The sequence below is a fragment of the Tachyglossus aculeatus genome, chromosome 6 (assembly GCF_015852505.1).
Source record: "Tachyglossus aculeatus isolate mTacAcu1 chromosome 6, mTacAcu1.pri, whole genome shotgun sequence".
Taxonomy (NCBI): Eukaryota; Metazoa; Chordata; class Mammalia; order Monotremata; family Tachyglossidae; genus Tachyglossus; species Tachyglossus aculeatus.
Window position 1 is genome coordinate 27,299,066 of NC_052071.1, and position 11,757 is coordinate 27,310,822.

Genomic DNA, 11,757 nt, shown 5'->3' on the forward strand with positions numbered 1-11,757 from the left:
CAGTGCCCTGCGCCTAGTAAGTGCTCAGTAAATACGATTGAATGAAAATGTAGTATAGCACCGCATATCAATGAATGGTATTTCTTGTACGCTTATTGTGTGCAGAGTACTGTACTGAGTGCTTGGGAAATTACAAGAGAATTGGTAGGCGTAATCCCTGCCCACAAGGAGATACCACAACCAAATAGCTTAAAATACTCACTTTCCTCATCACCCTTTGTACCCTGTTACTAAAATAATGTGAAACCCATGGAAGAACTGGGCTTATTGCTGAAATCTCTGTGAGCGTTCTTCAGGAATTTGGAGCGATGCAATAGTTAAGAGCTAGTTACTCTCAAATTGAATAGTTGATTACGTACCTATTTTCTGAACTGGTTGTGTAAAAAAGTTTTAGAGGAATTCCTGCCCTTGATTTTGTGATATGAGACGAAATACTTGAAAAACTAGACCAGAGGAATTTCGATGTCTGGTACACACAGAAAGGCACACTGTTTGAATTTCCACTAGTTCTTCTGGTCTGGTCTGAATATAGAAGTCAGAAATCAAGGTGACTGTCTTAGGTGACTGGCGTGCTTTTTGATTAATACATGCATAATGTATAGGGGAGGCGTTCAGGTTGGACTGGCATGGAAAACACCCAGCTAGGAAGGGAAAGGGAGAGAGGTTTAAGATATTTTACGAGGAAGAAGTTCTTCATTTCTAGCTGCTGCTCTTTGGCTCCGAGCTGCTCGAAAATTGTTGTGTGGCCTTGCCTGGCCAGCCCCTCACAAGTAGCCCACAAGGGCACCAGGATTTTATTGGTATCTGGTAGACCAGTGAGGCCTTGAAAAAACAAACAAACAAAAAAAACTACCTTTCAGAATTATATTTAAATGGATAAATATTTGCTATTTGGCTATTTTTATGCTGGGATTATCCCAGCATTATCCAGGTGGTTTCTCCAGCTTTTGTTTTTCTTTAGAAATAACCTCAAGTTGCATTAATATGAAATATGAAAAAATTTCCAAGTTGTAGCCAGTCACTAAAAATGTCTTGTTTCATGACTATTACTAACACTGCTGATTGCCTCACTTTTTGTAACCCCTCAAATTTTTCCCACTTTTATAATAATAGTGATGCCATTTGTTAAGCGCTTACTATGTGCAAAGCACTGTTCTAAGCGCTGGGAAGGATACAAGGTAATCTTGTTGTCCCACGTGGGCTCACAGTCTTAATCCCCATTTTACAGATGAGGGAACTGAGGCACAAAGAAGTTAAGTGACTTGCCCAAAGTCACATAGCTGACAAGTGGTGGAGTCAGGATTTGAACCCATGACCTCTGACTCCCAAGCCCGGGCTTTTTCCACTGAGCCATGCTGCTTTCCCAAGTACTTATTTGCTAAGTACTCTAGTTGTAACACACTAGGACTACGAGGGACTGCAGAAATGGAGTTTGTGACAGCTTCATAAATTTACTGTAGTTTTAAAATATACTCTTTTCATATGATCGTAGATTTATTTCTTGCTAAACTGAAATTATTTCTAAATTAGATACTTTCTGCAGTACTCCAATGGTTTGGTAAGTAATGTGGTTGGCTTTGGAAACTGGGTTTGTTTTCTGGATGGTGATTCTGGAGATTAGCCAAACTGAACATTACTCCACACGTCAAGTTTTTCAGTGCAGAGATAGGCACAAGTGACACCTGCAGGATTTGAAAAATTTATATTCCTGTACATATATCTTTTCTGCATAGTTATATTAAAGCATAGATATGCAAAGTATTTCACGGGGTAGTGTGATTAAAACTCAATGAAACTCAAAGAAGTGGTACATTTAAAAAAGAAATAATGAGCATCATGTCACATACATAATACATTCTGAGGTAGTGAAACTCCATTCCAAGAAATCTCGGGGACCAGCCGCAACATAGAGATGACAATATTTGCCATCTGCCGCTACTCCGTCTCTGTCTTCACAGCCTGCCAGGTGTTTCCCTTAAACTGTTTATCGGTGATATTTTTGAAATCCTCTCTGCCCCCTTTGGTAGAGCCACCCGTAGCCATCCACCTAAACTCCACTTTCTAGGCCAAAACAGGGGAGAGGAACCACCTTTTCCCACTGATACCTCCGCGGTCCCCGTTCCTTCCTCCCGGCCCCCCACCAGACATAGACACACCGAGGAACAGGGATTGTGCCTAAACTCCCACCTGGGTATTCCTTCCCTTAGGTTAGTACAGTGTTGTGCACACAGTGAGTGTTTTGGCTTAGTGGAAAGAGCATGGGCTCGGGAGTCAGGTTGAGGGTTCCAATCCCCGCTCCGCCACTTGTCTGCTGTGTGACCTTGGGCAAGCCACTTAACTTCTCTGTGACTGCTACCTCTTCCGTAAAGTTAGGATTAAGCCTGTGTGCTCCACGTGGGACAACCCGATTACCTTGTATGTACCCCAGTGCTTAGAACTGTGCTTGGCACATAGTAAGCGCTTAACAAATATAAATGATAATAATAATGAACACTGCTACTAGTAATCAGCATTTCTGATTGTCCGTAATGCCTAGTAATCAGTAATAGTAATGCCTAGTAATCAGCATTTCTGATTTTCCGTAAAGATTTTCGTCTTCCAAAAGCCAAAGAAGTTTGTTGGAGTTCACGGTGATCAAGCTGTGTACACACATGGGCTTGTGTTCCCATCACTAAGTACTGCAGTGAATGGTCCTAATTGGTCAAAGGTCCCTTAAAAAAAAAAGACTAGTTAAAATTAAAGGTACTGCATCGTGGTATAAAAAAATAATAATTGTGGTATTTAAGTGCTTACTATGTGCCAAGCATTGTTCTAAGCACTGGGGTAGATACAAGGTAATCAAGGGGAGGGTTTGGGGATTTTTTTTTTTTTTGGTTTGGGGATTTTTGATGGTATTTGTAAAGTGCTTACTAGGTGCCAGGCATTGTACGAAGTGCTGCGGTTGATACAGAACAGTCAGATGGGACACTGTCCCTGTCCCACTTGGGGATCAGAGTCTTAATCCCCATTTTGCAGATGAGGGACTGAGGCACAGAGAAGTTACACAGCAGACAAGTGGCGCAGTTGGGATTCGAACCCAGGTCCTTTGACTCCTAGGCCATGCTGCTTCCCACTAGAAAGTGGGAAGCATACTCAGAATTCCTAATAGCGACTGTACTGCCACCTCTAGGAATTCAGAATATAATTTTATCATGAAGTTTGTTTTATTTAATTGCGACTAGACTTGTGGCAAATTTCCATAGTTTTTCCATTTTAGTGAAGTGGCATGGCGTAGTGGATAGAGCCTTGGCCTGGGAATCAGAAGGTCATGAGTCCTAATCCCAGCTCCACCTCTTGTCTGCTGTGTGACCTTGGGCAAATCACTTCACTTCTCTAGGCCTCAGTTACCTCATCTGTAAAATGGGGATTGAGACTGTGAGCCCCTCTGTGGGACAGGGACTATGTCCAACCTGGTTAGCTTGTATCCACTCCAGCGCTTAGTATCGTGCCTGGCATGTAGTAAGCGCTTAATAAAAGCCATTATTATTTTACAGGAAGAAAAATCTTAAAATTAGATAATTTTAGTGAATGTAGTTCTTAAATGTTTTGTGAAAGCTCTGTATAAAAATGTTAAATACAAAAGCAATACATTTTCTATACAGTACATTTTCAGTTAGAATGACTTTAAAAAGTTCATTTTCTGTTTTTTTCCATTTTTAGCTTAATCTTATTTTTTTAGAGTTCTTTGTTATTTTTCTAGCGTTCTTTGTTATTTTTCGTTAATCTGTAAATCACATACTATCAAGGGACAGGCAAGAGGGAGAGTGGTTTTCAGCTGATAGAGTTTTAAATGGTATTATTTTGAGTTATTGCAAAAACTGTATTTCTCAATAATAACGATATGGTATTAAGTGTTTTCTTTATAGCAGACATCAATCAATCGTATTTATTGAGCACTTACTGTGTGCAGAGCACTGTACTAAGTGCTTGACTGTACTAAGTGCTCCCTCATTTATTTATTTCTATTCATGTCCGTTTCCCCCTCTAGACTGTAAACTCGTTGTGGGCAAGGAATGTGTCTGTTTATTCTTCTGTTGTCCTCTCCCAAGTGCTTAGTACAGTGCTCTGCGCACAGGAAGCGCTCCATAAATACGACTGAGCGACTGACATAATAATAATAATTATGGCATTTGTTAAGTGCTTACTATGTGTGAGGCACTGTACTAAGCGCTGGGGTAGATATAAGGTAATCAGGTTGGACACAGTCCCTGTCCCCTGTGAGGCACACAGTCTCCATCCCCATTTGACAGATGAGGGAACTGAGGCCCAGAGAAGTAAAGTGACATGCCCAAGGTCACACAGCAGACAAGTGGTGGAGCTGGAATTAGAACCCACAACCTCTGACTCCCAAGCCCGGGCTCTACCCACTGTGAGTGTGGGGGCGCAGATGCGGACCCCCGGATCTCCATCCCCCCCGCCTTACCTCCTTCCCTTCCCCACAGCACCTGTATATATGTATATATGTTTGTACGGATTTATTACTCTATTTATTTTACTTGTACATGATTATTCTATTTATTTTATTTTGTTAATATGTTTTGTTTTGTTCTCTGTCTCCCCCTTCTAGACTGTGAGCCCGCTGTTGGGTAGGGACCGTCTCTAGATGTTGCCAACTTGTACTTCCCAAGTGCTTAGTACAGTGCTCTGCACACAGTAAGTGCTCAATAAATACGATTGAATGAATGAATGAATTGGGCCAGAAAGTCGCTAATCAGATTGGGCACAGACCCCCTTCCACATAGGGCACACAGTCTAAGAAGGGGGAGCAGAAGGGGGCAACTGAGGCCCACAGACGTTAAAGGATTTGCTCAAGATCTCATAGCACGCCACTGGCAGAGCAGGGACAAGAACCTGGGTATCTTTTTAAAGTCTCTTTACTCCTTTTACAGACTTACCGAGTTTGAGATTTGTGGGGAGAGTAATTCATCATTTAGATAAAGCCCCACAAGGGCCAAGATTGTCTTCTATTTTTACTGTCTCCTCTCATGCACTTTATATAATAAGCAGTCAATTAGAACAGTGCTTTGCACATAGTAAGCGCTTAATAAATGCCATCATTAATTAGTATTGACAGTTTTCCAATAGCAATTGAAACTTTTCTTAATGCACAGAAGTTTTGGCCAGAGAGTTATATTGCTTAAACTGTTGGTTTTTTTTTTTACTTTTGTTTTTGTTGCCTAACTAGATGCCAATCTATCAGAACCTTAAGGAGCTACTTGCAATCAGAACAGAACTTCAAAAGAGGGTGGAAGATTTGCAACGCGAAGCTGCTGCGAGGTCCATTTCATCATCGTCTGATCGAGGCTCCTCACCTTCTCACTCCATTACCCCAGTACACACCTCTGTTTGATATATTCTAAAAAGCACAAACAATTCTGTAAAATAAGGTTATCAGGATATGTCCTGTAGTTCTGAGAATATCCTTAATATGAGGTAAACAGAACCCCAGCCCAGTGGTGAAGGTGATTTTTTTAATAATTGATGTCATATCTATGCCTTACAACTGTCTTTTTTCGTAATGAGGCCAAAATGTCCTTCAGTAAGTGATATTTTCATAAATTGGTAATGTGTGTATATTTTGGCAGCTTTAGCAGAACCGCTTATTGTAAAGTTAACTTCACTGTGAGCAACCAGAAGTTTTTGGTGAGATCTTTAAAGGGATTCTGTTGAACTGATAATGTGAAATGGCAATGTTTTGTTATTTTTACACAGCTTGTGAAAAACCAGAATGAATGCAGTTGATTTTTTTTTTAAAGAAAGAATATCATGACATTTATTCCAAAGTTGAGTATTACGTTAAAAAACAAATGTCATTTTGTAGTTAACTATCAAATGACGGCCAGGTAAGTGGCATCTCAAGTTGGAGAAAAAACGAACTGAGTTAAAGTATTATTTAATGGGGTCATTTTGACATTTTGGTTGTTAATGCGCCCAAGTTATGAAGTGGTAATAAGGGGGACCCTGACTTGCAAATGATTGTATATACACATTTGCAAGATCTTTTTAAAAATCAAAGCGTGGCAGTTTTTTTCATGTGCCTTTTTAAGGTTTAAGATTTTTATGGTTAAGAAGATCACTTTGTCGCTTCAGAGTCAAGTTGCTCAGTGTACCTTTGTTGAGGTATCAACTAAATCATGCGCCCTATGATATTTTCAGTCAAATTTTATGGTCGTTTTTTGGAATGTGAGTTTGTGTATGGTCTCAGTATACTCTCCCCACTTCTTTGTTACAGGTTCACAAATCCAGTACTGCTTATTCATAAATGTTCGGTCCAGTTCATGTTAAGTCTGATTCTTCTATTTCCTGAATGGGTCCCTGGTTATCCCTGCAGAAAGGACATGGGCCCAGGAGTTAAGGGACTTGGGTTCGAATCCCAGCCCTGCCACGTGCCTGCTGTGTGATCTTGGACAAGTCACATACCTTTTGTTTCAGTTTTCTCACTGTAAAATGAGGATTCAGTACCTGTTCTCCCACCACCTTACACTGTGAGCCCCATGTGGTACACAGACTACATCTGACCTGACCCCAGGGCAGGTATCACAGTGAAGTTAGTATATTTGAGAGAATGTCCTTGAGACCGAAAGCTTATTGTGGGCAGGTAGCGTGTCTGCTAATTCTGTTGTGGTGTACTTTCCCAAATGCTTAGTACAGTGCTCTGCATGTAGTAAGCACTCAATAAATCCAATTGATTGATTCTCATCACTCCCGGGCACTAGGACACATTTGGAGCGTACTGTATTCACTCATTGACTGGAACAGTGCTCTAAAGCCTTAGACTCTGGATGAAATGGTCCCAGAATAAATTAATAGCTTATTTTCTTCATTTCCAAATGATTTTCAAGATGGTAAACCTAGAGTTTTATTAGTTCTGCTAAGCTTTATTTCTGTTTCCTGGAGGTAATGACACCTGTTGAATTTTCAGGTTTTTTAAAATATGCTGACAACCCATATTTTCCAGATACCAATATCTGTATCTAAATAAGTATGCTTTAAATTATTATTCATGTTTTAGTAGATATTTATTTCATTTATCGCAATGCCTTAAGTGTATGCAATCATTGACATCTGCATGTTGTGTTTTAAAATTAATCCTCATTCTCTGTAGGCACAAAGTGTCTCTTTCTGTTTCCCTCATTTTCCTTTCACAGACCTTGGCTATTACTCAAGTAGCTCATCCTTTCTTATTTGCACATTTAGCTCATGTAACTGCACTTATTGACCTTGAGCTGTATGATTCAATCAGTGGTTTCAGGAATTAATTTATGATCAATTGATTCTATACACTGGTTCTTTAGCGTAACACCTTAACGTGGTACTTGATTGAATTAATATGGCATATATCTACCACATGCCAGCATGCTGCATGATTCACTTTAAGCGAAATGTAGATTAATGTACTGCATTTTAAAGTATTCGCAGGTGTAAGGAAACCTTGTTTATTATGTGAGCTGCATACACTAGCTCATATGATTGGGGGAAAAAAGCAATGCACAATTGTCTTTTACTTTAGTTAAAATTTGTATAGCTTGACTTTGAATTTTGAAAAATTTACTCTTAAGAACGGTTGGAGAACTGACATTCCTGGTTTCAGTAAGCTTCAGCTAGCTTCTAGTAGCTAAGCCTTCCTGCTGCTGAAAACAAACCTGAAAATGATTTACCTCCCTAGTGAGATTGAAAATACAGTTTTCAGTACCTGTGGTCTGTAGTTTGAATTGACATTAGACCTTGATTTGCAGTCGTAGTCGTGGAATATTCTGTTTCATCACTAGTAAAGAGTATTAATTGTGTTACTATATTTGGATATTTTCAGAAGGTGGCAGAATGTTCCCCCAGGCCCCCCACCCCCTACTTTTTTTTACTTTGTTCTACTTTACTAGGTTCAACTCACTGGCTAGTTTTAACACCTCCTGTCTTTCCCTTCCTTCCCAGACTGAGCCAAGAAGTGGTAGAACTGTGGTTATGGGAGCCCAGGACTTGAGGGAACTTTTCTCGAAGGCAAACCAATCCAAGACTTTAAGAGAAGCCTCTTAAAGTGACCTAAACAAAGCACAACAAAATTTGGGGGGGGGGGGGGGGGTCCATTTTTAAAGCATGTCAAGTTCTAGGCCTTCTCTGTTTTTAAAAGGGTTTAATACAGGTTTTGAAACTGGTACAGTATTGTATTTGCCTTGTATGTTCTCATTCTGTTTTATATTGTACAAATTAAAATAGGTTTGCTTTGTGTCTAAAAATGTACATTATTCTCACGAAGAAATGAGTATGTATGAGTACTTAATATAAATGGTTGACTTGAAGTAAGCAAGTGCCTTGGTTTTAGTGCCTCACTTGATTTCAGCCTTAGTACACCACATTTTAGTACCCCCCACCTTTAGTTCCTTGTTTTCAGCTACCTCTACTTCTGATCAATTACATAAAAGCACTGCAGGGTCTTCTCTAAATTGATTGAGTTTCAGCTGTCACTGGCTTGTAGTTTGTCTGTTTTTTTAAGCTGCTGAGGAGGCTGTTCATACTTGGAGCAAGTATCCTTTCTTGTAGAGGTTTATTATTTTTTGTGCTTTTTGGGGACATGAAATGCTGCTTGGGATCAAAGGGAGAAACACTGTCTCCTGCAAAGGATTAGAGATGAAGGGTCAGATTATGAGCCAGACTGTGCCTGAGAAGTGCATCTTCAAGTCCTGCGTTGGGGTTGGAGCCATGACTGGGGAGCTACAAAGGTAAATTTGAATCAAAGGAAGATGGTAATCTTCCAGCCATTTTGTGTATGTGTGTATATCTGTAGAAGCTGGTTTTAGTGAGTTTGTAGTTTCATAATTAAAAAACAATATTCAGGTTGCTCTTGGTTACAGGCATCAGGGCAATATAAAACTGGATACAAGCTTGTATGATGTTCCAGCAGGCATTCCTAGTATTTAGCCCTTGATTTGAGGAAGAAATTAAAATTTGTTAGGTGGCATCAAGTCCTATATATACAGGTTTCTCAGGCCATTCCTGCTGGTAGGCTTTTGTAGGAAGGTCACCCTTCCTACAAAAGCCTACCATCTTTCATGTCTCTGACTTGCTCTAATAACTTCTGCGGGAGTTAATGCTATTGCCTTCATGATGCCAGCTCACTAATAATTCATAGGACCTCATCATTGTCTACGTGTTGCAGAGGTTCATTGAAATAATGTTTCAAAATCCGCAAGACTCCTTATGTACGATGAGGACTATGGTTTTATCCAAATGAAGAAGACTGACTGGAAGCCAACTGAAAGGTATTATTCAATTATAAGCTATTTACCTTACTTTCACCCTCATTTAAGAATGTAGTTTTTCAATATCTGAGCAATCCCTGAAGTCTGACAGACCAATCCCTAAAATTTAGGGGTCCTATTTTTACCCCAGGAATAGTTGTGAAGAGAGAGAAAACTCAGGATGTCAAAAACTGTCTTCTGCCCAAGAACCAAGGCCTTCACATTTTGTTGTGAATGCATTCAAGAGAAAGACAACACATTACCTTAGTCACCAAAAATGTTGCCTTTCAGAATTAGAAAATAGTTCCATTTCAACTTGCAATCCCAAATTTTCTTAGTAACTAGATCAGACAGTCATTTATGCCTGGTTTTATGGCACTCTATCTTCCAGATCTCACGTGCCAAAGGCCATAAGTACAACAATAACACTGTCTTGCAACCCGCAGTAAAGACTTCGGAGAAACATTTTGCTGTGATTATATTTTTATTGTTCACAGTAATTTTTCTTTCATTGTCATGGCAGCCAAACTACATGCAGTATTGTAAATTTAAAAGTCTGTGCATTAGCACACTATCATGTTTCTTTTTTCTTAGGTAGTTTTGAGGAGTCCCCTCCCACCCCCCCAATGCTTGTCAGGAAGCATGTCACAACTCAACTCCATGTTACTCAGAATAGAAGCAACCCCAATTGAGGTGCTCTAGTACTAAACCTCCATCAACAGTTTTCTGTTCCATATACCCTGGTATTTATTCCAGCTTTTATCCTTGGAATTTTTTTTTTTCAAGCAGTAAATTCACATTCTAAATTAGACCCACCAAAAGCCAAGTTAAAATAGAGCTCTTGAGAACTAGGGAATCAGAGGTCATGGATTCTAATCCTGGCTCCGTCACTTGTCAGCTGTGTGACTTCGGGCAAGTCACTTAACTTCTCTGTGACTCAGATACCACATTTGTAAAATGGGGATTCAGACTGTTAGCCCCACGTGGGACAACCTGATTACTCTGTATCTCCCCCAGTGCTTGGCACATAGTAAGCACTTAAAAATGCCATTATTATTATTATATAACTAGGACCCCATCCAGTGCAGTCTTGATTTCATCTTTTTTTGTACAGTGTTTGGAAAGACAGAGTACTTTGCTGCCTTTCTGTCTGACCCAAGTGTCTGATGCTACAGTTCAGCTCCTTTGTTGGTCTAGCTCAACGCTGGCTAAGGACCCCAAAGCATATGGCTGTGGTGGAAATTTATAGTTACAGGTTTCTCCCCAGACAGCAGTATCAGTCACATTTTCAGGGGCAGTCTTTCCTGCTTAAATTAGTCTACAGGGATGACCAAAAACTAAGGAAGCTACAGCACTATATGTAGTTTGAATCAATTTTATTTATTGACCTCTTACTCTGTGCACAGCAAAGAGTAAGACCTCTTACTCTGTACTAAGCATTTGGGAGAGTACAAAATTAAGACATGGTAGACAAGTTCCCTGCCCACAACAAGCTCACATCCTAGAGAGACATTAAATTATAGATCAGTATACAAGTGCTGGGGGGGCTGAGGCTACAAAGCAGAGGAAGAAGTATGGCCTGATAGCACAGGCCAAGGTTTTAATCCCAGCGCTGCCACTTGTCTGCTGTGTAACACTGGACTTCTCTGTGCCTCAGTTAGCTTATCTGTAAAACGGGGATTAGGGCTGTGAGCCCCATGTGGGACGTGGACTGTGTCCAACCTAATTAGCTTATATCTACCCCCAGCACATAGTACTTGGCACATAGTAAGTGCTTAAAAAATGCTACAAAAATTAAAAAAGGTTTCCCAAACACATCAGCTCTAACAATGTCAAGGGCTAGGGAATATGTGCCAAAAATAAATTAAAAAAACCAAAAACACACATTTCGCTTCCTCCCCCATTTAACCTCAGTGTTTCTAGGTTTATTATTAGCCAAATACTGAAAAGGGGGAAGCCCTATAAGTGACCATAAAACACTTTATTGTTTCTACCACCATGATGGTGACTTTTAGAGAAAGGCTTGTAACTCTATGTCCTGACTGACAGGAAGAACTTTGATCTCTGTTTTAGACTTTAACTGCATCAAACTAATGTCCATGTCTGAAGAGTGGAAGTTTAGTCAAGCTAGTGTTTTCCTTTCAGAAGAAAGCTGCATCAGGGTAAGTCTAGATTTGGATGCTTTCAGTCCTAATGATTAAGGTCATGCAGCCCATAAATTTAATTCAGGCCTTGAACTCACCTTCTGGATGAGAAAGGTCTTCACAGTAATCAGTTGTTTAAATAAGTCAATAAGATCACATCTTAATGTTCAGATGACAGCACAAGAAAACTGAATCCATCTCTTAAATAGCAAAGGCCTTCTCCAAAAATGAATATATTAGTCTGGCCTTCCTGTTGACTTCTAGTCCTCTATATTGTATCATTTGCAGATGAGAAGGGTGTTCATTGTCTCCCTGGAGACCCAGGTCTAACTTTAACATAA

General features: G+C 39.9%; 1 protein-coding gene across 4 annotated transcripts in view; it reads left to right on the plus strand.

The window, feature by feature from the left end:
- MTMR1 (myotubularin related protein 1) overlaps positions 1 to 6,449 on the plus strand; it is a 52,801-nt gene extending 46,352 nt beyond the window's left edge. For all 4 annotated transcript variants that reach the window (XM_038747806.1, XM_038747808.1, XM_038747807.1 and 1 more), the window contains one exon: positions 5,225 to 6,449. In XM_038747806.1, coding sequence (XP_038603734.1) covers positions 5,225 to 5,389 — 165 coding nt within the window. In that variant the 3' untranslated portion in view covers positions 5,390 to 6,449. The remainder of the gene's footprint in view (positions 1 to 5,224) is intronic.
- Positions 6,450 to 11,757: the final 5,308 nt, after the last annotated feature.